Here is a 25,962-nt window from a genome sequence, read left to right as displayed (position 1 = left end):
AAGCATCCCGGGATTCGTCACGATGCATGGACTGTGTGATGTGTGACTGTCTGGCATGCAGGATGCATTCCAAGCCTCTAGAGATGCCGCTTGACTGGCGCTCTCAGAGGCTTCCTTTTAGAGAGATTGTGTTTTTTTTTTCCTTTTTTGCTTTTAGAGCCCAACACACTTGTTAGATAATAGTGGACATGAGAATTGGAAAATATCGTGAATGTGAACAAGTGCAACACTGGAATACTTAGGAGGAAGTGCTGTAAAAGCTTTTTGTGTTAGTAGGAGGCAAAACTATTTATTTTCATTAAGAATCTAGGTCATGTTTTTTTTTGTAAATTTGTCCCAATACGACGGTCCATTGATTTACAAATTTTTCAAGATTTTTTTAGTAGCCTGCAAATTTGAGTTATGGGTTTACTTCAAGCTGTTTTTCTTCACTCCCCACATTGATGTTACGATATATATACAATGTTATAATATATAGTAATTTATAACCCTTCAAGCAATAAATATTTGAATTATCTGAAGCAGTTGGACGATATAATACGCACAAGCAGATATTCTTTATCCTCTGCAAAAATCGACTTAAGAACTGCATCTTACATCCGCATATGCGTCTTTGTCATGTTTTATACTGCCCTCTAGTGGCTAAGGCAGTCACACAAGAAGTATTTAAGTGACTTCTTTGTTCCCCTCATTTTCGATTAATTTCTCTTAATTCTCATTATTGACATGAGGGCCTTTGGAGATGCGCTTGGAGGCCTGATGAAGGGGTTCTGACGATGGGGCTCCATTAACAGCACAAGATAACACTACCAATCAACCTGGACTCCCTCAATGCTGGTAAAAGATAAAAACCTCTCACATAAGGAAAAGAAAATGTGTCAGCGTCTGTCTTAATTGCACTCTGGATGTAGAAATACAAGCTAATGTGCTCCTCAGCGTCTCTTCATTAACAGCGTGAGACCGTAAATAGGCGCAGTAGTTACTCGCCACCTGCCAGAATAATGAGAGTCCAAGGTAGACCTTCATCTCTTCTCTCTTAATCCATCCTCCAGGGCTTCTCTCCATCCTTCCGCTCATGTCATCTTTTTAATAGTCCAACTGTTTCTTTTCCGTCAAGGTGGTACAGAGGCGTCGGGCAGGCACCAAAGGCTGGTGGGCGTGAAAGGAAATCAATTCGGAAACCTTTTGCCGTTAATTGGCCAAGCAGCATTCTCGACTGTGCAGCCGTTTTCCCGATGCTGCTCTGGCTCAGACAGCAGCGTCAGGCATGTTGTCTTGACAATTTGAAATCCTAACCATGTCTTTTAAACCCCAATTTGAAACCTCACCGTCATTGAAGTCCCTCATTTGAAACCCCAGATCTGCCTTAAAACCCTAAACCTGTTTTAACCTTGTTTCCAAATCCAAATACTCACTTGAAACACAAACCTTGATTTGAAACCTCACTGATGGCTTGACACCCTAATTTAAAACCCCAATGTAAGTTTTAAATCCAGATTTGAAGACCTGATATAAAAACCCAATTCCGTGTTGAAATCCTAATTTAGAAACCCTAAACCTGGATTAAAACCCTAACACTAATTTGACAACCCAACTTTTGTTTAAAACCCTCACTTGAAACCAAAAACTGCCTTTAAAATTTTTTAATCCTAATCCTGGATTGAAACACTAACCCTAATTTGAAAACCTAATTTTTGTTAGCCCCATTTAAACCATAATTTAAAAATCTAAACATACCTTGAAACCCTAGTTTGAAACTCAAACTGGAAACCCCAATCATGACATTAAAACTTAAAAAATGTCTAAATAATCCAGTCTTAAACTCAAATGTACAATCCTAAACTTGTTTTGAAAACCTAATCTGAAGAGAAATAATATTGGAAGTAGCCACCCCTCGTACGAATGTTTGTTTATAGATCGCAGTTTGTGTTGTTTTGACAGGTTACATTCAGCAACTCCTGTGGCTAAGATAATAACGGCGGACCTTTCGGGGGTGCGACAGGCTGTCTACACAACAGAACAAGCTAAAGAGAGTCTCCACGGGGATGCCCGACAGTGCACCATTTCCAACCATGTTGTGTGAAACTTTTTCCTTGTGCCATCTCCGCGTCATTTTTTTTTATTTTTGTCAGCCAAGCTGTTGGCTGCAAATGGAAATTAGCCAGTGAAGGCTTTCCACCTGTTCCTCCTATGTTTTTGTTTGTGTCGTGTGAGTCAAATGAGGCTCTGCACGCCCACCTGAGCAACACAAGACAATGCCAAAACTATAATCACATCTGTAATGGAAGTTATAACTGTTGAGAATGATGTCATGATGGCCGAAAACACTGGTTCTCTTTTAAACTGAGGTCCCCAGATTTGCAGGGCTCCATCAGACGTAAGTTAGGCTCCACAAAATGTCACAATTTAAAACTGTATCTTATTCGTTTTCTGTATTGAAAAGCAAACCATAGCTTGAAACACTAATTTCAAACGTGAACCCCATCCTCGGTAAAAGCCTTAATTTAAGACCCTAATCCAACCTTCAAAATCTCGGTTGAGTTGCTAGGTTAAAGCATTAAACATGAAGCATTTCTTGGAACCCTATTACAGACCTAAAACACTACTTTGTAACCTTAACCTTGGTTTAAAACATAAATTTGAACCCAAACTTGAAACCCTAACCCATGCTTGAAACAAACAGATGGCAATGATAATAAATGGCTGCATGCAACGCATTCTTGCGAGTCATGAGAAAATAATTAATTCCCTCTTGATTCCGGCAGGAACGCTTTTTAAATATTTGATGCGCAAATAACTGAAGGCTGTAACGTGTATGTCAAGCCTATGCAGCGGTACGGTGCCCAAAGGACTGCTGTGTTCCTTCTGCACCGCCAAACACATTTTGTCTGTGAACATTCAACCAAAACACACTGAGCTTTAAAACCAAACAATGTGGTCCAAATGTGAAACGACACCTTTAGCTCTTTAAAAAAAGATAACACCGAGTCATAATGGGCTTTATTCCTCCTGATATAGTTTCTCTATCATATTTCTCCTCAACAAAGGCACTCTGCACTGCAAAAGAATTGTTTTATTGGACACGAGGCTGTATAATTCAAAATGAGGGCTGAGGTGACACCAGCCGTCCAGATCCATTAAAAAAAGAATGCCACAAATGAAAGATGAATGCAAATCAAACATCAATTACTACTGAACCTACAAAGATACCTCTGCCAGGAAACATTAATTCACAACATCCGCTTAAAAACGCCCAAAGGTGAAATGAATCATTAAAAAGATGGCACCAGTAAGCAATGTTAAATATTGGAGCAAGACCAAAACTATTGCAAACGTAAGCAGAAATAACTGCAAAAGTGCTTTCATAGACAGTAAGTGAAGCGGATTAGAGACACAATGAAAAGAAGACAAAAATGTGCATTTATGCAGAGTGACAAATTCCAACCACGAGATTAAACACTTACTTGGACACCAGCGAGAAGGCTTCAGCACACACCGCAGGGCACGGCACCAATTTGATCATCACATGCTCAGCGGCGGCCTGGAAGTGCGCCCGCGTCACCTTGTTGAGCACGGACGCCAGGGTAGCCACGTCGCCTGCCTTAGCGCTGGGGTCACCGCCCACCGTGTCCAGGATGTTGCCACCGTGCACCACCAGAAGCAGCACGTGCGTCCGACATTTGGAATTCTGCAAAAGACCACACCGCATGTCTCTGTGAATCAACACGTTGCAATGTTACTTTTTGTACTCTCTCTTGCTAGTGAAACAATTGGGTGTTAGTGATCACAAGTTCAATATTTTGGACAAACGCTTTAAGCGCCGTACCTCTATGTCCTCAAGTCCTTCAATGCTGCTTTGTGGCGCACAGCGTGGATCACCCAACCGATAAAGACCCTCTGCAAGCACGTGATAAAAAAAACAACAACAATACAAGATAAGACAAGGGTCAACCACATGTGGCACAAATAGAAAGGTCAGCGACTCAAGTCACACTTATGTTGCCAATTTTAGGACTTGTTTGGCTAAAACTTACCAAAGACTCGATTTAAACTTACCCGACTTGACGAATCAGGCATGTTACATTTGAAAAGAAAAGTAAATTTTTTATGTCACGTGTGCAAACCTGAAGTGTTGAGGCAAATATCATGAAGGGAGCTCCAAAAATTGTTACATTTGGGTTCAGTAATTGTCTTTTGAGAAAAAGAGCCTCTCAGTTGTTGAGATGAATCATTTATGTACACGTGGCTGGTGAAACTCAATGAGCAACACTAAAGTGAAAGTGGCAGGCTTAACCTGAAATTCAAGAGGACAATTACAGCTGAACTGAATTTCTTCACCCTTTCTAAGATTTTGTCCAACTCTTCAGTGTTTCCGTACATTTTGTACAACTTGATACTGTTGCTCAACTGCAGCCCGTCTTATGTCGCCTTGGTTTTATGATGTCACAATATGATCAATCCCAATATTAGGTTCGCCTTGGAAATTTACCCAAACAATCAAATGTCCCAATGTATTGTGATTAATGTATATTGTTTCTTATCAGAATTGTATGACTTGACTTTGAACTTAATTTTCCCGCCTTTACCACAGTAACCTGAGATTTGCATGACACCTGAATGCTAAGACTTGCCATTTACTTACAGCATGACGTGCACATGAGTTACTCCCACCTCTGCAAATGGAAGTCGATTTTTGAAAGTGGTCGATATTAGACTAACGCCTCTTGATTTGTCTACATTGCACCTGCAGACTGGATGTTGCTTCTCCTATTTGGTCAGTTGATATGCATTTCCCCCCTCTGTAGAAAACCAGCCAAGCATTGAAAGCCTGCTATTCAATGTGTCATTTCAATCTGTTTCCTCTCCAATTGGATGCTTATTTGGCTTTATTTTGTCCTTCATTCTTAGCCTGGTGCACTCAAGGGAGCTCGCTGCACGGCGACACTATTTTTGGTCACAACGAACAGAAAATCAATGAGAGGAGCTTTTCCTTTCTTGTAAAAAAAGTAGAGGAAGGAAGAAAGGCTGGAGGGAACGAGTGGGAAGGAGGAAAGCGAAAAGTTCCGGCATTCCCGGGAGGCAAAACATTCTCGGGTCTCACACAAGGACTATTTCAAGATGAGAGGCCTTCATTTGCTTGGAGTGTAATGTCTGCAACTAATAATGCAGCCATCTGTCAATATTAGCATGACGAATGGATTTCAGTGTGCTATACGGCAAGAGTTGCTATTGATATCCAATACCGAGTATATACAAGGCCAATACAGTTACGGATACGTTTGAAGAAAGACGGTGGGAGCATGATCAATTTGTGCAGAAACTGTAAGATTTGGTATCAAGCTCATCTGAATCTGATTATCTGATTAGTTAACATTAGTCAATGAAGAGTTTTTTTTTTTTTGTGTGTGCCTTGGCACATTGGACAACGTCAGATTGCAACTGAGCACTACCTGACACAAGCTCAAGAGTATTGGAGAGGTCTCCTTTCAAATTATTCTCCTTTTTTAGCCAGTCAACAAATAAGGACTTCGGGGATCTGAGATGAAAGGAGTTTAGAAATGGGAAAATATTGATCCCGCCCTTCCAACTTGGAGCCCTCTTGGCACAAACGGCATGAATAACACATTCACAACAGCCTCCTGGAACGTGATGTTTCTAGCGTGCACTTTTGCCGTTCACTTAGTTGTTCCCCCTCTGGTCTCTCGTGCCACCGCGGTGTCACATTTATCTTGTGTAGGCGAGCAGATGTTTAGCCGAGCGCCGCAGGAGGACGGGAGACGTGAGGAAAGCCAGCGAGCCAGTGAGGGAGCACTTATCTTTATCTCAAAGTTTTCCTGCTGCAACTTCCTCCGCAGTTGCAAAATGGAATTATGCATGTAGACTTTCTTTTCAGTGCCAGCACTAAAATAAAACCAAAATGTGTTGCAGAATTTAACCCTTGCTCCTAACCCTAACCTAAGACTTTGAGGTGGGCATGAAATTCTAATTCCCCAAATTTCCAACATTAAATTTGGCTTGACACCGTAATGAGAAGTCCTACTTTTAATTCAAAATAATTCAAACTTTTGAAACCCTCAGAATTGGCTTGAATCCCTAATATGTAACCCTAAATTGAAGCCCTAACCTTGAAAGCAGTTTTGAAGGTTAACTTGAAATTTTAAACCTTAATATATCGAACCTCATTTGAAACCCTAATTTAAAACCATAACCCGGATTTATCATCATCATGTGAAGCCCAAATTTGGAATCCATTTTGAACCACCAATGACGGCTTCAAACCTTAATTTATGCCAAACACAACCCTACCTCCTGTAATAGCCTAATTCGAAACCCTAACCTAAAAACCACCACCTCTACTTTGATCAGATTATCATGTTTTACCGAGGTATTCCACCAAGTGTTTCAATGAACAGAGTGTCAAATATGTGCAAAGGGACGTCAGAGAGGGACATAATGGCGATAGTGGCAATGTACGAAAAGAGCAGAGTGGCGGAATAAATGGGAGCACACAGGCTGGGGACAATTGGGAAACATGGAGCTGAAGGAATAATTGGAGAGGTAAGGAAGCCATAAAGGCTTCAGAGGAAGCGACAAATAGACAGAGATTTAATAGGCGGCGCTGACTGAGACGAGCCCGCTGCACTTTTCAGGCGTTAATTGCGGGTAGATTTCCCCTTAAAGCCACGAGGCCGACCTGCACCGCACTCCGATGTGACCCGGGCTAATGTCAGCGCTTATTACGCGCGCACAAATGATGATGGGACTAAAATATGGACAGCTGGGAGCTATTAATGTGATCACTCCTCTTGACAGTTATTCATGATATCCGGCACCTTACAGAGAAGAAATAAGGCACAGAGAGTAAAAAAAATAAATAAAATAAAATAAAATGTTCCTTGCAAGTCATTTGTGATACAAAACAAATTCTACAGTCATGCAGGGAATGGACATGTTATGCAATGACTTTGATGCGATTGGTCCACAGTGCACAAGAGAACTAAACAACGACTTAAAATAGTCTCCAAAAAAAAAAAGTTCATTGCACATTCGGTCACGCTCAATGCTCAAAAGAGTCCAGTACTTGTGTGACAAGCGGGCACTTCACAGGTCCTTGATGCTTTGGTGAGTGGCCCCCTGTTGCTATGTGTGAGAGTGTGTGTGCGTGTGTGTGTGTGTGTGTGTGTGAGTGTGTGTGTGTGTGTGTGTGTGTGTGTGTGTGAGAGAGAGCGAGAGCGAGAGAGCGAGGCACTTTGTGGAGGATCTCCACAGGAGACATTTGTTTGATCTCTGCGGTGCGTTTGCCACTGATGTTCACTCATTGAAAGTTTTCGCTTAGCTTTTATTTGGAGATTTCGCAGAACCATTACAGCAGAATTTGTTTTGAAGATGTTTTCACAATGGAAATAATGAAAAGACTCCAGGGTCAAGCTGTTACCGTCATATAAAATAAGACATAGTTAATGTTACTAGCTGTTGGCAAAATTTCAAGACAATTGATTGCGATTAAATCGAGCGATTAAAATCAGGTCAGTAATTACATTTTCTTTCTAGATGAGTCTAAAGCCTGCGTTGAAACTCTAATTTGAAACCTTAACCTTGGCTTCAAAGGCAACTTTGAAACACTAAACTCTAACCCTGGTTTCAAAATCCCTATTTAAGATCTCAGCCTCTGCATTAAACCTTAATTTAAGACTCTAACCCTATCTTGAAACAATAATTTAAAATCTTACACCGGCTCGAAACAATAATTTGAAGCCCTTGACCTTGAAACCAAACTTAAATTGAAACACTAACCCGAGTTAGGAAGCTTAATTAAAAACACACACACAGGATGGTGTGATTTCCTTCGATGCTCACTGAGCTGAATTTCATTGAGAAGAATTGACTAATTGAAGCTGCACTGTGTATTAACATTTACCACGCCGTGTTACTGGAAGCGACACTTGAAGGCTTAAATAGGAATATGATTATTATTATTAATAGCAAAGCATTTCCTCACAGCAATTGATCAAATCCCTCTGTGGCTGCAGAGCAAGTTCAAGTATTCTATTGAAAAACACTGTGCATAAATCTCCATAAAAACCTGCGCTGATGTATGAGGACAAATGAAAGTTTCCCATTGTGTCAGCAGCACATTGCGTGCATCACTCAGGATGGCTAACATTTGCCTGAATGGATTTTATTAGGATTCTTCAATAGAACGCTTTGTTAGGGATTAATACCTTACATCAAATTGCATAGAGAGGTGCATTCATCTGTCTTGCAAGGAATCTACACAAAAGATAATTCAGGAAACAATCAGTGCCCAGTAAACAATTGTATGTATGTGATCATGAGGCCATTCCATGTTTGGTTTCAATGTGGCAAGAGCTGGCGTGTTCGTCAAAAGACCTTGTACAGTATACCGCTGCAGTTTTGATCATTTTCAGATAGCTCCAAGCTATTATTCCACTAGCAGCAGCGATTGAAGCCAACAGACGGCGAGAGCAAGAGAGAAAGCGCTCTAAGGTTCAAACAGATTGCATATTTTGCATGTCATCATTTGTGCCCCCCCCCAACCAACCTCCCGCACCCTTCTTATATTCATCTTGGGCTTATGCTCAAGCTCCTTTTATTTCAAAGCACCAAAGAATCAAGTCGCAGCATCATCTCCCTGTTCTCATTTTGTGTTTTATTTTTATTTTTTTTCCTCCACCACTGGGCTGCATGTTAATATGAGGCCAGTGACATTTGGAATATTGCTTGTGGTATTCAAATGAAACGGTGAGGTCAGGCCATTTTGGCATTTTCAGCAGCAAACAATGAATTGCAGGGGGGGGGGCTGCTAAATCAATTCAAACACATTAAGGGTGGAAAACATTATTGGCAATATAGCTGAGATTAAGTTTGCCTAACACCAATATTTTGTTGTCTTTCTAGTTTTCTTTTCCAAAACCGATGCACAGAATGCCATGCACTGTATAATATCTTCGGATTTTTCTGTTTACAGTTTACATCGAGCCATTACATCGAGCCACAAATAACACCATTCTTTACGAGTAAACACCAAGAGTTGTTTTTCAGTTCATTCCATGCCAGGAAGAGAAGGGATTGTACCAAACAGATGCAGGGAATGAAGAAAGACCAAGCAGCAATGTAATCGGGTATAGTCTGACGTGGTGAAGCAGCATGCGGTTCGCTGCCCACAGTTGTCTCATACACTCTGTTTCAAGTAGTAGCAAAAATTAAGGCCCCACAATGTTTAGTTTAAATGACTATCGGTCAGAAGACTTTCTAGACTGCATTCTGGGTTCGCCCTGTACAATGTCTTCACTTCCTAAAAAGGACTTAGCGAGATAGAGGTGGTTGGTGTTCAGGTTTTGCAAGACATAGTCCACCGTGTATCTTGTGTGTGATTACCATGAGATGGGTCCATGTGTCCCAATGTCTCAATCTGCTCCACCAGGTCGTTGGAGTTCCACTGACTCATGCCCAGCAGCATGGCACTTTTGCCCTCCATCACATCTGCTGGGGCGCACACGCACAACCACACACATACATGGACAACCACACACACACACACACAAACACATCCATTAAACAAACATAAAATCAATAAATATGCCGGCAAGCATAAAAAACTTTATCGGATAACTGGACCTTGTGGTATATATCATTTGATGTTGGTTGTCTCTGTAGCATAGTAATTGGATGCATTATCATGTCGATATTTTGTCTTTTGTCATATTTACTCTCTCTGCGGCTTTGTCGAGAATAACAGCAGTGTGTTCAAAAAAAGTAGCAATGACATTAGCTGGTGGATTCCATGAAACAGAAATTTCCAGCATTTCCCAGAAATAATGTTTCTAAAACTCAGTACTAGTTCAGTGATTCACAGGAAAGCAAAAATCTTTTCCCGTCCATAAAATAAAATGGTTGTTGTGATTCATATTTGAAATCTATGTGTTATCAACGCCTCTGCCCACATCCTACATTGCGAAATGAAATTGTTTGCAGTCTATAATGGCCTAATATCCCTGATTCCAGTTTTAGCTAGTCCCATTGTATTGGCGTAGGAGCCGAAATGGAAGCGCCCCCTGTGGTGGCGGCTAAATAAAAAACAGCTGCAACGCAAGGTGTTAGGCTGTCACGGCCAATGACTGCCTAAAGTCTATTGGACACTTGTGAGGCTTACGGCACAAGGACAAGCGAAGCCAGTTCGAGTGGTCAGTGTTTTCATCGGCTCGCTCCGGATGAGTCATAAAATGGGGGGCAGAAAATGACAGATTCTTTCATTTCTCACTCTTCCGCCCACGGACGCCGAGGTGCTATCTGTTCGGATCACGCAACAGAGGCTCAAATGGTCACCGTTTGTCACTAGATATCGGATCAGCGTTTGCTCGGTGAGGGAATGCAAAGTAAATGCACTTCATTCAATCTTCTGACAGGGGCAAAGTTGGAGTACATCCACAATATGGACTCCTCCTGTGCCTCAATCTGGCTGCCAACAGAGTTTGGGATCTACATGATGGATTAAATGATGGATTTTTGTCCATTGTGCGGACTTTAATCGATATAAACTTGTTTGTGTAGTCTCTGGAGGCCTGATAGATGGACGATTTGGCAGTGCCTGGAATTAATTTGAACCCAATGATTTTTGTGCCAAGATTGCGCAAATGTAGAGACAGAAAGAAAATAGAAAGCGAGCCAAGTTCTCAACTCTGAATAATAACACTTAACTGAAAGCACAATCCCGCGACCCCGGTGGGGACAAGCGGTATAGGAAATGGATGGATGGATGAAAGTAAAATACTACCTTGATCTACCTGTGGTTTTATACAAATGAAGGCACTTTGCCCTTGCATGTGGACAAGGACAGCCAAGGTCATTGATGCACTTCAAGCCAAATAATAAACAGGACAAAAGTAGAAAAGGAAAACGCTGGCAAGGTATTGATACAGGATGCCGAGACTAACGGACTCCATTCCATGTGTATCATATATGTATACATACACAAAAATTTCCAATTTTGGGCATGGGTCCTTGAGACGTTCCTGCTTTTTCCTTCATTTGTCCTCCCAAAGTGTCTTCCTTTTCAGTTTGGCAAACAGATCCTTGAGACTTTTTGTGATAGATAATCCCATTGGAGTAGGGGGGGGGTGGGTAAAGTACCACCTCTTGGAATTGGTCAAAAATTGCCTCTTTCACCATAATAGCACACTGTCTGTTCATTTCTGGAGACAGGCCCTTGACACTTTTTCGTGCGTTCCGTCATGAATGACCCCACCAAATGATCGCATGATCGATGAAACTGCTGTTGGAGGTTATTTTATTTCTTTACATTCCAAGGAGGTTGACAGTAGCCTTGGAATGAAAGGCAATACAGCAAAGTGCTTTGAAGTGGCTGTGAGGAGCAAGGAGGAAAGTCAGGGACTTGCCCTGCATGTTAGTCGCACACTGCCTCCAAGGATTGGCCAAAAAAATAAAAAATATTCAAGACATCCTTCAAGTTGACAGTGCACAGTGAATGGGCACGGGGGAGAGAGCTGGATTGTTAAATGAATTTCCAGAAATACTTGAATCTCATCTTACGGCTACGAGTTGCAATTATGTGACAGCTTTTGTTTTGGGCTCAATCGACATCAGATGACGCACAGTCAGATGAGATAGGAGGACTTTCCCCTAATGTGTGAAGGTTACAGAGAAATGACAAGACAGCAGAACACTCTCATTTCCTCAATGCATTACACATCACCTTGACTGTTCCCAGGTAGTAAGTATTTCAGCAAATAACCAAATATCGGTTTGCCCCTCAAAATTGTTAATAGACAAATTTATACAGTTCTTAACTAAGACTGACAAATAAAAACGCATTGTCATTACAGGATCTAAAACCGGCCTGTACACAACAGCGTCTCTTCATTCTGGAATTATTTTTGAGTGATTTCACAGTACACTAGCATCGAGATCCTCTTTAGTGGGCCCCCTGGGTAGAGTCATTTCAATGACGTAACGACCTCATTGATGGAGCCGTGATATCCATGATGTAGTCGAACTGTCATTACGCAAATAAAGGGGTGCTTTGACGACTCCGCTACACTTATGGCGGCCATAAAAACAGTATTCCAATGGCTTTGCTAGACTCCCAACATGACAGCAGTTAACGTCTCCTCAAAAATAAAGGCCTTGCCTCAGCGATTTTTGTTGGCCACTAGGGAGCTGGAATTATCTTTATTTATAACCATATTTCCACATCATTTTTGCATTATTTAGTATGTTTTTCACAAGCAGACCTACAAAAAAAAGCTTCAGAAGCCATGCATGAAATGGCTGGGTGGGTCTCCATTTTGATTGAACGTGGAAATTTTATTAGCATTTCCGCCATTTCCAGAGATTCATCAAATTGGGATTTTTATTATAGATTTTGTTCTTTTGGAACCAATTTAAACCACAGATGGATGATGCTAAATTGAATATATGCAACAATGACAATTCTCTGTGTATTTGAAAATTCAGCCCTCAAAGCCAGTACGTGTGTCATGAGCAGACGCATAAAAATGTCTCAAGAAGCGCTGTTTGAAAAGTCAACACAGAGCATAGCAGCAAGGCTAGATGACCTGCCATAAATCTCAAAATTCTAATAGGCCAGCTCCACAAGGTCAGATCTTGACTCAAAGAAGAAGCCCCCAATACCAGTTTCACAGACTGACACTAAATTGGGTGGACAGGCCTATCACAACAGGAGGCACAGAAACGTCTCAAAACCCCTTTCCAGAAAGGCAGAAGAAGTCGGGCACTTTGGTCTAAAGTGGCTGTCGTGGGTGAATTGCAGGGCTCGTACTTTGAGGAATTTCTAAGTAATTTACCCAAGTGGATTGGAACCAAGTCTACACAGATTCCCAACCTGAAACTGCAAAGTCTTTTTGCCGGCATGACAAAAAGTAAACTAACACACCTCTACAAAGTCATATCCTGAACTTGGTGTGCATAATGGACTTGCCACTCTGAAATGATTTACCGGTAGGTGTCAACAACCAACTTCCTCAATTAAATCCAATAAAGAAACAACATCCCGCCATTCAACCTCACTCTCAGAAAAAACAAGCAAAGACACCTTGAGCTGCAAATAAATCCCAAAGGTGTTGAAGTTTGCAGGAGCTCAGAAACACATTTACGAATGATCCTCTTTTTCTATTCACAGATTTACAATGCTGTCACAAAGTAGATCTGACAAATGCGAGAAATTTTTTATTTCGATGTGACCGTCGTCCTGAGAGGAGTGTCGTAAAAGAAGTGACAATAGCAGAGATGAAAGTCTCTTGACAAACACTATTCCTACAAGGACTGTCAGACATTTTTGATGACTCTCTTTCAGTGTTCAAATTGGAGAAAGTACATGGCGTACAAATGTGTTGTCTGCAAACACCTGCAGAAAAAGGCTCTTGGCTAACCTTCCAATATTATGAGCAAGAAAACAAATACATTACATCTCCATTGACTGAGTGTTTCCCTCGAATGATCTAATCGGACATAAGAGCAAGATGGAAGACAGAAGAGAACGACGGGAAAACACAAACTTTAGCTATCCTCCAATCTTTTCTGCTTTTTTTACTCGTTGTATGTCATTAACATGTTAGGTTATATTCTAGCTACTGTATTTGACATTCAGACCATTTGTTTTGTTTTGTCAGTTGAGCAAACTTAAAGTTGAGAGGTAGGCCTATACCTGACACAGAACATAATGCGAGTATGTGAATTTGAAAGAAATTGCCACATCAGACATATGCTGCCATTGAGGAGCACCAATAAATCTCTTCACAGCAAAACCTTGTGAGGCTAAGGTGATTGGAGTTTCATGTTTTATAGTAACAAATCAAACTTACCTGCCATACTCAGCAAGCAAAAAAAAATCCCTTGCAATTTGTGCCCGCATCTGTCCAGGACACCTGGTTCACATTTAATAGCAATCAGATTAAATGAGCCATTTGTTTTTCAGGGAGCCATGGAAATGGCCCACATGGTATTGAAATGGCCACTTCAACGCAAAATGGCTTGCGTGTTTTCAGGCACAGCTCCTTGAGGTGTTTTGCCGACCAGATTTCGTGTTTCCAAATAAAACTGGCTTTGGTGGTTCGCATAAAAATCACGAGCTGAATTATTGTGTGGAGTCGTCATGTTTCACTGCCATGGTTAGCCCACGCACAAAAACAAAAACTGCAATTAGTCATTCTTTACTGTCATCTATCTGTCTAGTATATGTGGTTCAATCAAAATCCCCAACAATGACTGACTTCCCTCCTGTGTCTTTTCCAGCATGATTTCAATACTTTTTTTTAACAAGTCTACCTATTATAGATATGGATAAAAAAAAATCACATTAAGTTAAATTGACTTTGAGAGATGACTTTTCCACAAATTTGTGAACTGAATTATTATTTGTCTTGTGTTTTCTTGAGTTAGAAAGCATCGCTGTTATACTTTACCCACATACAATAACATGTTTTGTCTCTGTCAGAATATGTGGCTCAAATTCGATTGATAATAATCTGACAAAAACAAAAAGGTCATGGATGCTTAATCTCTGAAGGACCGTTCAGAAGTCATCCGAAAATGGCCATTTCTAACCAAAATCTTTTCGGCCATGGCTTTACTAGATGTTTTTGTACACCTACTCATAACAGACATACCTACCAAATTTCATGTTATTAGTGAAACTGGTGAAAAATATATAAAAATAGTAAACTATGACTACTTTTGTGGTTCAAATTTGACGTCAATCAAACAAAATCTGTAAGTTTCCCTTCCAAGGGCTGCTTAAAACAGCAAAAAGGATTCTAAAATGGCCACTTTGAATCAAAATGGCAGACTTGCTGTGCATTTTTCGTTTTACTTTCAAGAGACTATTTGGTTGGTACAAGACATGTCTGCCAAATTTCAAAAACTGGCTTTCGGTGCTGAATTTCCCTCAAAAAACTGTAGTGCGGATTGTGATTCATTTGGCCTCAGAATAAATCGACCAAGACACGATACAATTTCAGATCGGTCGCACGCATTGAGTTGTCTGACTCTGGTGTGTATTGTCCTCTTCTTTCACAGCTTCACGCCGCCGCCAGCAGCATCTTATCTTCATCAACGGCTCAGTGAGACGCAATTTTCAATATTTGTCCTAACACGGTGAGGCGTCAGCTCATTCCTGTAGTGTGCTCTAATGGATTTTGCACTCAAATCTTAGGCGTCTGTTCCTGTGCAGTATAGAATCGCTTAAGAGGTGTTTCATTTACGCGTAACTGTACAACCCATTCCTCATTCTGATATTTTGTATGTTGACGGGCTGCCACCGCAGGGCCCCCGGGGCTGCCGATTCAATCGCCACCAAGGCTGCCAATTCAATCGCCGCCGAGGCTGCCAATTCAATCGCCACATTGTCTATCAGTGCGAGTCCTTGACATTGCGTTGTTAATCCGAATTAGATGGCGTTCATTTACATAATGACACAAATTGACAGACTGAGCGTGAAAGGAAATCTGTCGCATGGAAATGATGTTTCGATGTGAGCATGTGTTTGCTGTATGTGTTTACCGTAAATGGTCGTACAATGCAGTGTTAACATTGTTTAGTGTTACATGCACCATGCTCATGTCTGTAAAGATAACAAGGCAGCTACTTTGGATTGAAGCATCCATTTGAAGTCATGTTGGCAATTTTCTGGTGTCCTTTTAAAAATAAAGGCAGCTCTTGAGGCCAGTTGCCTGCGCAACAGGAAATTTCAGAGGGTTCATCATGAGCAAACAAACAAAAAGGTTTCAAGAAGCAAATACAAAAATGACAGCAGCCAATTTGGTTTAAAGCTGCCATTGTAGAGTCAATTATGTCAATTTCCGCAAGTCCTTTGAAAACAAGTCAATTCAGCCAATAGGGGCTGTTTTGCTGAGCAACAAAGACAAACTTGTCCTAAAAATGTTGTCCCATTGTTTCCAAATTTGATGCATATACTGAAGGATACCATGAAATTGTTAAGAATTTTAATTCGCATCATTGCGCTTGGAGTACAGCACCATAGTTTGGTTATGAAGAGATACTGAGCTTCCCTTGCAGTCTCTGAGGAATCACTACTCATTTGCTATTATCCGGCTTCATATTTGCTAGATTATTGTTTGGTGTTTTTCATTGGAGTTCTCACAATGAAGCTCCTTTTTTCAATATTGCTGATAGTGAGATGGAAGGGAGAATGTTGGTATGAGTGTTTCTGTGTGTGTGTGCATGTGCAGGGGCCACAGGGGGATGTCAGTGTAAGAACTTTTCTTTCATACTGAATAAATAGAACTTCTCATAGGATTAAAAAAAAATTCGTCTTATGACTATTCTCCTACAAGATTTTTTTCCAAAAAATGTCTTAATTGCTGTAATATTACAAACTAGAAAAACTAGGAACTAGAAAAAAATAGAAAATAGAATAAGGCTAACCTCATACCATCATGACTTCACCTCCATATGGTTTTTCTCTAAACAAAAAAATTGGGGGAAAAAATGACTTTTTTAATTGTCACGAGATTTTAACGCCCACCCAAGAAAATCAACTCTTAAAAATATATATTTTTAAAATCCTCTATATTAATAGATTTATCTTTGAAAGATTACTGAAAGAGCACTGAATAAACATATCTTTGGTCCAGATTTAAAGAGCACTAAATTGTTTTGAATATATTCATATGAGAAAGCTATGCATCTGTAAACACTTGTTGGAGAAGCCAGGAATATTAATAAGACTCAAAACATTGTCTGTATAGTTAAGATTTTATGATGACAATCTTCACTTGAGGAAACGACGCATGAGTGCATTTATTATCCCGGGAGCACAAAGCTTTTCACACTATGTTGAGCTTGGCTTTGATCAGTTTTGGAGCTACGGGCTAAATGCATTAAAGTGTCTCAAAACATGAAAAGCATCGGAGCGTTTAAACGTCCTTGTTGACATGCGGCCTCTTTGCCCTGACATGATGGTTTCACAGTTCACAATTGAAAAACTCTTCTCCATCTTCGTGTATATTCAGGACATTTACAATCGGCTTTATCATTTTTCAGTCCAAAAGGCCACCCTTTACAATATACATCTATTTTTTAAAGAACATGTATCTATTTAAAAAAAAAAAAAAAAAAAAATCTTTTTACAAGAATCCAGTCTCATAATATAACCTATGAACTATGAGACTTAATTCTAATTGTACTACTTTGTTATCAAGAAAAATGACAAGTTATAAAATCATGACTTGTATAACGTTGACTTTAATCTCAAAAGAACACAGCAGATCTGAGACTCTTGTGAGGATAAAGAGGTTCAGATAATAAATGAATATTTTATATATTTATTAAAAAAATATTTCAATGTTCCAAAAATTATTTTTGTGTTGGGAAAAAAATATATATGGCGATCCCTATCCACATCTTTTATATATTTATTTAAAACAATTCTAAATGCCAATAATGTTCCAAAAATCATTTTTGTGTTGGGATAAAAATATATATGGCGATCCCTATCCACAGCTTTTAATAATAACACTTTACGTTCTACTATGGATTCAAGTCAAGGGAATACACAAGCCATTTTATTGAATATAATCACTCAAGTTTTCAAATTTATCTGAACTGATCCATTCCAATCTACTCCTTTAATTAATGTCTTACTTTAACAGCGTCAATTACCCTCCAGGTGCACTCATGTCCCATCGGAAGGCTAAATATCCCATGTGGATGGCATCTCCCTGCTTCCAGCTGGCGTAAGCGCCGCTTCATTATTGGCCGAGTAAATCCTCCTTCTCTGTGGTGCGCTGCACTTAATTACCAACCATGCCACTGATGTCGTTAGCTTTGTTTTTGTTTATTAGCAAAGCTGTCGATAAACGTGCACACTGGGGCACTTTTTTGTTTTAATTACTGGCCAGAAAAAGTTCAAGTCAGAGGAGTATACTACAAAGGAAGTTCGACAAAGCCAGGTTTTTATTGCGTAATCTCGATCAAGAAGGCCTAAAACCGCAATCTGAGAAAATTGGTACAACGATGGTAGCTTTGTTAAGACAGGCTTTCATCCCCAGGCTTTGTGCACATTCACATAAAAGGGGGCGTTTGGAGCATCATTAAACAAAACAAATGGACCGTTCAAGGGCCGCATATTTCACTCAGGAGGAGCAAATTGTGATCATGGAGGGTTACGAAGAATAGAAAAAAAAATTCTAACTGCAAAACGTTGCACTGTTTCTGCAAATAAGGCAAGAGAAGAATGCTGGCAGGAAATTGCTGACTGTGTCAATGCATTTTTTCCACATGCTGAACATGGGAGAAGTCAAAATTATAAAAAAATCTTCAAGATGTTTGTTTAGTCTGTGAGTTAAGGTTTTCCAATAACGAGCGATTCATTCAAATCAATTGAATTTGTGGCCAATTTAAAGTGAAGTCATTTTATGATTGATTATCAGCAAATCAAAGTCAAGCATAAGAACATCAAAGTGGTTTGTAACTTCTTTTTTTTTTTCTTATATTGTGTGGAAAATAATTGCTGCATCACATTTTAAAGTTGCAGAAACAACCTTGTGTGTCCTTGCTCAGATTTTCAGCATCGCTGACTGAATGCATGTCTAACTGCGAGTGCACAGCTTCTCGTTGTGGCATTGATATTTGAATCAATCATGTTTGTTTCCAACTTCCAACCTCTTCAGTACTTGATGCCTTGTAATCGACTGGATTTGGATGCCCCCGACTCAAGTGGATGCCGGAGGTCACCTGCCCCCTGCTATATTTTGCACACTGCTATGTATTGTTTTGGGCTTTAATTACTACTATATCGTTCTAGGCACACATTTGACAAGGACGTAAGCTAAAGGCAACATCAGGAAATAAATGTAACACCAACCTCGGGCGTCGAAAAATTCTTCATCTGAGCTGTCCACAGATTCTTGCGCGATATTCTGCAGACACCAGTGGGTGGCGCTGTGCTTCCGCGACGAACCTTTGTGTTCACACAAACACAAACACACGCATTTTGAGCAATGGATATTTGAGCAAAAATGGTGCAGCAACACAGGTGTTTTATTGCAGGTGGTTCGGAAACGCATCTCCCACGATAAACGAGGGATCACTGTATTCTTAGTCCTTTGTGAAAAATGACAAATTGTCCTGCAGCTTACTGAGTCACTTAGAGGTAAAACTCTTCTTCATGCATTTTGTATGTCCATATTTCTACAACCCCCAGGTGGCCAAGCCACACGCATAACAAGTGGTACAATGTCAATGGGCATTGACATTTAAAATCATGATGCAAAAACTATTTAATTCTTAATATTCTCTAATGGTATTGCATTTTTAATAAAATACCATGTTATATCATGCTTTTTTTGTATATTTAAAAACACAGAGCAGATTAATGGCTTTCCCATTCATTTCAATAGTAAAAGTGGGTTGACATGCTAGTGTTTTGAGTGCCATAAATAGTTTTATTATAAATTATATCATCGGAACGGGATGCCTGAGAAGATGGCTAACATTGAGTGCGGATTACAAATGGGATCAATAAAATGTATTTGGGTTGGAAATGAATGAAATCAAATCAATATTCAGCACCAGCTGTCGTGCCGTTTCTTTTTTTTCACCATTTGTGTGCGAAAAGCTTGGGGAAAAAAACAAATGCCAAACTACACGTAACATCATTTGTTATGAAGGGGTCACAACTGTCCAAAGATAACACACAGTGGGTGTATTTTATTGATTGCCTGCGGCATTTGTGTGCACTGGATGCATGCAAACATTTCAATTGACGCCTGGAACTCATTCAGCTTTCAAATGAAAAGATAGACGCACCAACCATTCAATACTCAACTGGTTTCACAAAATGTGGGACATGTAAAGTAGTGCATGGAGCAATCTGAATTAAACGCTGAATAATGTGGCAGTTCTGGTATAATTCCAATATATTCCTCAAAATATAATAGTCTTATTTAATTGAAACGTTTCCCCTTTAACTACTTTTTTTTAATAATGATATTGCAAATAAAATTCAGGTTTGACCTTATTTTAACAAAACCCATTTTCCTTTAACACACTTGAATTTCTGAATAATCATGTCTGGGCTGTAGAATGACTCAGCACGATTACACATGGGACTGTTCCCTTCTTCCTCTTAAAAGAGTACATCGGGAGGAGTCAAATAAAGCCAAAAGGACTGGAGTGAGGCCTCTGAAGAAAACACAGGAGACTTAAAGTCTACTAGGCAATTTTTTAAATTCAACCGTAGACGATGGACAGAGTTGACTGGTGAGCCGCCCAAATTTGCTATTAATAGCTCAGGCTCCAATTTAATCAAAACGCATCGCGGCACAATCAATTGCCGCAGTCGATGAGAAGTGGACACTGCATTAATTTGCCCTCCAAAAACGTCATACGAGTGGCGGACATTATCACACACAGACACACACGATAACACAAGCACACGCTGGCACGCACTAGAACGCAATTACACTGGATGCCAACCGTCCTCACTACTGCAGCAACGGACAACGTCACTCTTTGTGCTCATCCGCTGAATTCACCTTGCTGCAAATAGCCTACAGTTGGGTTGTGTTAGCGCCTTTGCGTTTTGTTTGTGTCTTTATCCACCGCGGCTGTCACTTTCAATAGCTTGTTCACTCAGACACTAGAACACTGTGAAGGTCACAAACTTGTAGCTTTGGTTCTCTTTTCTTCTTCTTCCTCGTTTATGTAAGGCTCTTCAAAGCAACATGTCTTGGTTCTCATGTTATGCTTTTGGTTCTCTTTTCATGAGGTTTATTCACAGATTCCTCAACTAGAACCAACAGGTTGTTGACTTTGTAGGTGCTGCTTGTGTTACATTTTTCTTTGGCCGTCCCTGACTTGTTTCCAACAGGTGTTGCTGTAGATTTTGGTTCTTCACTCCTTGTTTGCCATCTGGTTCTTTTTCTGTCCTCTTTCTCTTTGTTTCTCCCCCAAGTCCTCTCTCTCCGTCTGTCCCCTCTTAAACCGTGTATTCCTACTAAGTAATAAGAAGCACAACTTCATATGCTGCTGAGCAAAATGGGTAAAATACAGTAACAATAATACTCTTGCCATTTGAGGTTGTTCATGCACAATTTTCCCAAGAGCTGGGAACAAAGAAATGTGGGCTCTCTGATCCAATCAATTGGGAATACAAAACAATGCGTCCGCTAATTTATTTTTCACATAAGACTCACAGATTGGTTTCGCATCAGTCGGCTGGAAGGCGGTGAAAAGCCTCACGCCACTCAGCACCTTTTTCCCTTCATCCATCCATCCATCCATCCATCCATCCATCCATCCATCCATCCATCCATCAACCCGCTCACCCATCAATCTATCTTAGCATCCAGCCATCATCCAGCCACCTACCTATCCATCAACGTACCTTTCCACCTACTCAATATCCATCCATTCAATCATCAAACCTCCCAAAGCCAATCTATCCGTCCCAGCGTCTACCTGCCTAACCAAACATCTGTCCATCCATTCACCCAACACATCGATGGATCCAACCATAAATCCACCCCTCCATCCAACCAATCATGTAGCCACTAACCTGCATCTATAACCCAGTTCACCCATCTAAAGCATCCATTTACCTGCCACATCATCAATGCATACCACCATGAGTTGCATTCATCCAACTAAGCCACATACAATCGTCCAAAAAATCATCCATCCATTCCACAGTCATCTATCCATCCAACATCTGAATCCCCCATTAACCCGATATAACTCCATCCATCCCACCATCCACGATCAAGAAAACAGCCATCGCCCAGGGCGCCGCTTCCCTGCCGTCGCCTTGACCTGAAACAGACAGTGCGGCCTCGCCATGACAATCATCCATTATGTTTCAATTAAGGTCGTTACGTGTGCTCAAACACAATGCAGCAAAGCTCACAGGTGGAATGCATGAGCTGAATGCCGGCTGCCTGTTAAACAGGCCAATATCATACGACGCAACATACCTGTACATATATATATATATGAGTAGCTAATAATAAGCAATGTCTTGCGGAAGTGGCGCGTTAGCATTCAGAACACAGACGGGGATTTATAGGCGCTGCTATTTTTAGCCAGCCGCATAACAGAACAACAAGTCCATGCCCATTTATTCAACTGGGAGATGAATAAAAAGGCAAACTTCCAGAGTGCTGGCCTTTCATTTAATACGAAAAATTATAAATGCTCTGGGGGCTATAACTCACACTATTAAGTGGATGTGAGAGGGAGGACGAGCTGCACCGATGACAAAGATGACTGTGAGCAAATTGGAAAGAAAACCTAATATTGTTTGCTGCTGGCAGACATATTGGTTGAAGAAAGGAAATATGGCCTGAGAAGAGGATATGTAGTGCTGATCGGTCACTAAAAATGGATAAGAATGTATTTTGTCTTCAGAGACTCGCCAAAAGCACGTTTTAATTACATGCGCCGCCGGTGGGTGAAATAATGTCGTGCTCACCATTATTGGCACTCATTAAGTTAAAGTACATAATGGAGGATTTTCAGAAAAAAAATAATCAAGAGAAAACATATATTTTTTTTATGAAAGAGCAAATGAAAACCATTCAAAACGATAAATATTGGGAGGAAAAAAATTGAAAACTCAAAGTGTGCTGTGTCACTGGTATGGCACCCTTTCCTACAAATCAGTATGGCAACACATTGTGACTCTCCTTTGGTCAATAACGAATGAGAATTGGTTATTCTAAATTGTCTGTGCCCATGTGACAGGAATTAAGCAACAACTGATGTCTTTCAAGTTTTAAAATGCCACCTGTTATCCCCTTTCCTTTGACACAATAGTGAAAACAAAGGAGCTGTCTGAGGACATCACACGTGCTATGATTCCCAAATAGAAGACCTCCAAAGTGTATCAAGACATCTCCAAAGACTTTGGTATCTCTTCTTCAACAGTGCATGATGAGATTAAGAATTTTGACATGCAGAGAATTGTCAAAAACTCCCCTTATGTGGGGGTGGGGGGAGAAAAATTGATGACTGAAGTCTTTGGACTTTGGTGGAAATGGTTGGAAAAAACACCACGACAAACATTCAAAGACCTGCAAAAGTCTGGGATCATGGTTTCAACATGTGCCATGTACGTTGCAACCAAACAGGCTGTCATGGGTAAAGGCCAAGAAAGACTGAGGTAAGCACATAAAAAAAAAAAAAAGACTAAACTTTACCAAAAAGTACCTAGACAAAACACAATCTTTCGAAGAAAATGTTTTCTGGAACGACAAAATAAAAATAGAGCGTTCTGGCAATGTATGCAAAAACTGAATGTATGCAAAAGATGCCAATACCGATGAGCGGGGGGGGGGAGCGAGAGTAATAATTGATAATAATTCATAATTAATAAGATGTCGTGTAATACCCACAGCACACATATAAGGACAACATTTTCCAAGCCTCTTTCAATCATGAATAAATATGCTGTTTGATAATATTTTGTTTCTTAGTCCTCCCTTATATCACCTATTGTCATGCAAATATGGGGTAAATAATATCAATGTTCCTTAAATCCTTATGTAATAGGTTTTGGCACATACGAATAATTTGTTTATTCAATCAGACCTACTCAAGAGTCATGACCTTGTGAAATTCTATACCTATTTACAGCCTTTAACAAAACACTACCAAATAATATACAGATTTGGTTTTTTTCGGACTTCTTAGCGTGAAAGGCTTTGGAAATTTTGCAATACCAAAATTTGGTACTACAAAGAAGAGGTTTTGTGCATCTCTATGTGAGCTAAAACTGGAGCAGACTGGACCAACACTACAAGCAACCCCATAGCATTGATAGCTTTAAAGTATCTTATAAACATATGGTCTGGGCTCCTTACAAGGAGGGCGAGGCTTAGTATTATTTGCTCAGTCACTGGCTCTTTCTTAGCATTCTTGGTATGTGCTTGCTATATAATTTTTTCTATTACTACTGTTGGCATGTAATTACTGCTGGAATATACTATTTTAAATCATTTTGATAGTAACTATATGTAAAACACATCAATTTTCTTAATGTTATTTATACCAGTAGGATTTGCATTGGCGTAACCTAATCATGAGGAAAGCATATAATATAAATGGGGGGGGGGGGGGGGGGGGATTTAATATGATTTTCTTCTTCCCACTCCTGTTTTGAGGAGCTGTAGCAAACAGTGATATGTCTTTTTCTTTTACCTTTGCCATGGTCATTCTTCTTCATTTTTTTCCCACGTTTGTTTGCCATGAATGCATTGCACAATTGTCAGGAAAAAACGATGTGCTGACCTGCTCAAAAACAAATAAAATAAATCAAACGTTTGACAAAAAAGAAAAGAACTGGTAAAGCCCCAACTTTGTCTTGGAAGCCTAATTTAGAAGCCTAAATCTTAAAGCCCTAACCTTGCCATCAAACCCATAAGGTTGATACCCTAATCAAGTCTTAAAAGCATAATCTGAAACCCTACTTTGGAATCTCAATGCTCTCTTGAAACCTTTTGGAAAGCCTAGAAGCAGGGTTTGACACTATAACCGTGGCTTTCAATCTTAATTTGAATCCCTAAACTTGCCCTCAAACCCCGATTTAAAACTCTATCGCCACCTCCAAACCCTAAACCTGACTTAAGTCTCCAACCTTACCCTGAAAGCTTAATTTGAAATCTTAACCCAAGCGAGAAGCCTAAATTGTGCTTCACCTCTGTCAATGTTACTTCTCTAACACTACAACTACAGCAAAAATAATAATCAAAAAATGCGCGTGCAATAGAAGCACCCAAAGAGGTTCACATTCCAGCAGATTGAGGCACACGGAGGAGGTATGCTACCTGTTAACGGCACACAGGGCGGGCGGGCAGGCGGGCACGCATGCAGATGTTCGCTTACCTCTTCCTCTCGCCTCCTTAGACATGCTGTCGCACGGAGAGCTCCTCTTGCTCAATCGTCCACTCGCTCACAAAAATGAAGAGGGCTGAGCTGAGCTGCGCTCCCAAAACGTTCTGGGAGCACACCGACGCGAGCTTGACGCCGCAGCCGCCTGGTGCGCCTCCCCTCGCGGCGATGAGCTGCCGCGCTGCTCGCTACGCATCCACCTGTGTCAAGCGGACGTCCACCCACCCCCGCCCGCACCAGCTCCACCGCAGCCGTCGCGCATACTTTGGGGAGGGTTTGTTGTCTCTGTGCAGACTTGGCTCACATTGCCACCCAGCAGCTCTTCTTCCTCTCTCCTCCTCTCCAAGCCCCCCCGCGCTTGTTAATCCAGAAGAGAGTAGCCAAGAACCGGTCTGCAGCGCCACTGCCTCCAGCGGTGCGCACATCCGACGCGGCTGAAGGGCGTCCGTCCCCGCGGTGGTCACCACCAACACTGCAGCAAAGAAACAAAAACAAAACTCCCAACAGCGGTTTGACTTCACAAGTTCCCGAACATGGCAAGATCGTTTCTTATTTACGTTAATCAAGTTTAGCCTATCATTTATCAAGACCAAAAAAAAACAACCTTGAGATTACAGTATGAGCGCGTCTCTCTCGATAACATAGGTGCGCATCATTGAATACCAGATTTAGGAAATGAATGAGCATATTCAAATCTCATCTTGGACATACTAATGTTTCCACGTACCCCATGCAATTTGCTCCCGTACTGGGTCACTGTACTGGGCTAAAATTTCAGGTATCACAAGTACTGGTAGTATTGGTGCTTGGTATCAGTGAGTACTCAAGAGCGAATACTTGTATCGGTCTAAAAAAAAGTTATCAATTACCCTTAGTATTGATTGATGCATATAGAGAAAAACTGTTTTTAATTAGCTATTCCATGCAGTGGCTACGGCATATAGGAAAAAAAAAACTTTGAATATCTGTCCATTGTAGTGAATAGTGACTAATGTGCAACTTTGACATCAAGATCCATTGCTGTCCACTGCAGTGACTGATGAAAATTTAACAAAA

General features: G+C 40.6%; 1 protein-coding gene across 2 annotated transcripts in view; it reads right to left on the bottom strand.

Moving 5' to 3' along the window:
• pitpnm3 (PITPNM family member 3) overlaps window positions 1-25,467 on the bottom strand; it is a 44,772-nt gene extending 19,305 nt beyond the window's left edge. Inside the window, exons 1-5 of one of the 2 annotated variants that reach the window (XM_037268080.1) lie at window positions 24,901-25,467; window positions 18,884-18,979; window positions 9,400-9,507; window positions 3,827-3,897; window positions 3,465-3,688 (exon numbers count right to left, since the gene is read on the bottom strand). In XM_037268080.1, the coding sequence (XP_037123975.1) occupies window positions 3,465-3,688; window positions 3,827-3,897; window positions 9,400-9,507; window positions 18,884-18,979; window positions 24,901-24,925 (524 nt within the window). In that variant the 5' untranslated portion in view covers window positions 24,926-25,467. The remainder of the gene's footprint in view (window positions 1-3,464; window positions 3,689-3,826; window positions 3,898-9,399; window positions 9,508-18,883; window positions 18,980-24,900) is intronic. The other variant, XM_037268081.1, reaches the window with a different exon arrangement.
• Window positions 25,468-25,962: the final 495 nt, after the last annotated feature.

Source organism: Syngnathus acus, chromosome 13 (genome assembly GCF_901709675.1).
Source record: "Syngnathus acus chromosome 13, fSynAcu1.2, whole genome shotgun sequence".
Classification (NCBI taxonomy): Eukaryota; Metazoa; Chordata; class Actinopteri; order Syngnathiformes; family Syngnathidae; genus Syngnathus; species Syngnathus acus.
Note: the sequence above shows the minus strand (reverse complement) of the source record. Positions and strands in the feature narration are given on the sequence as shown.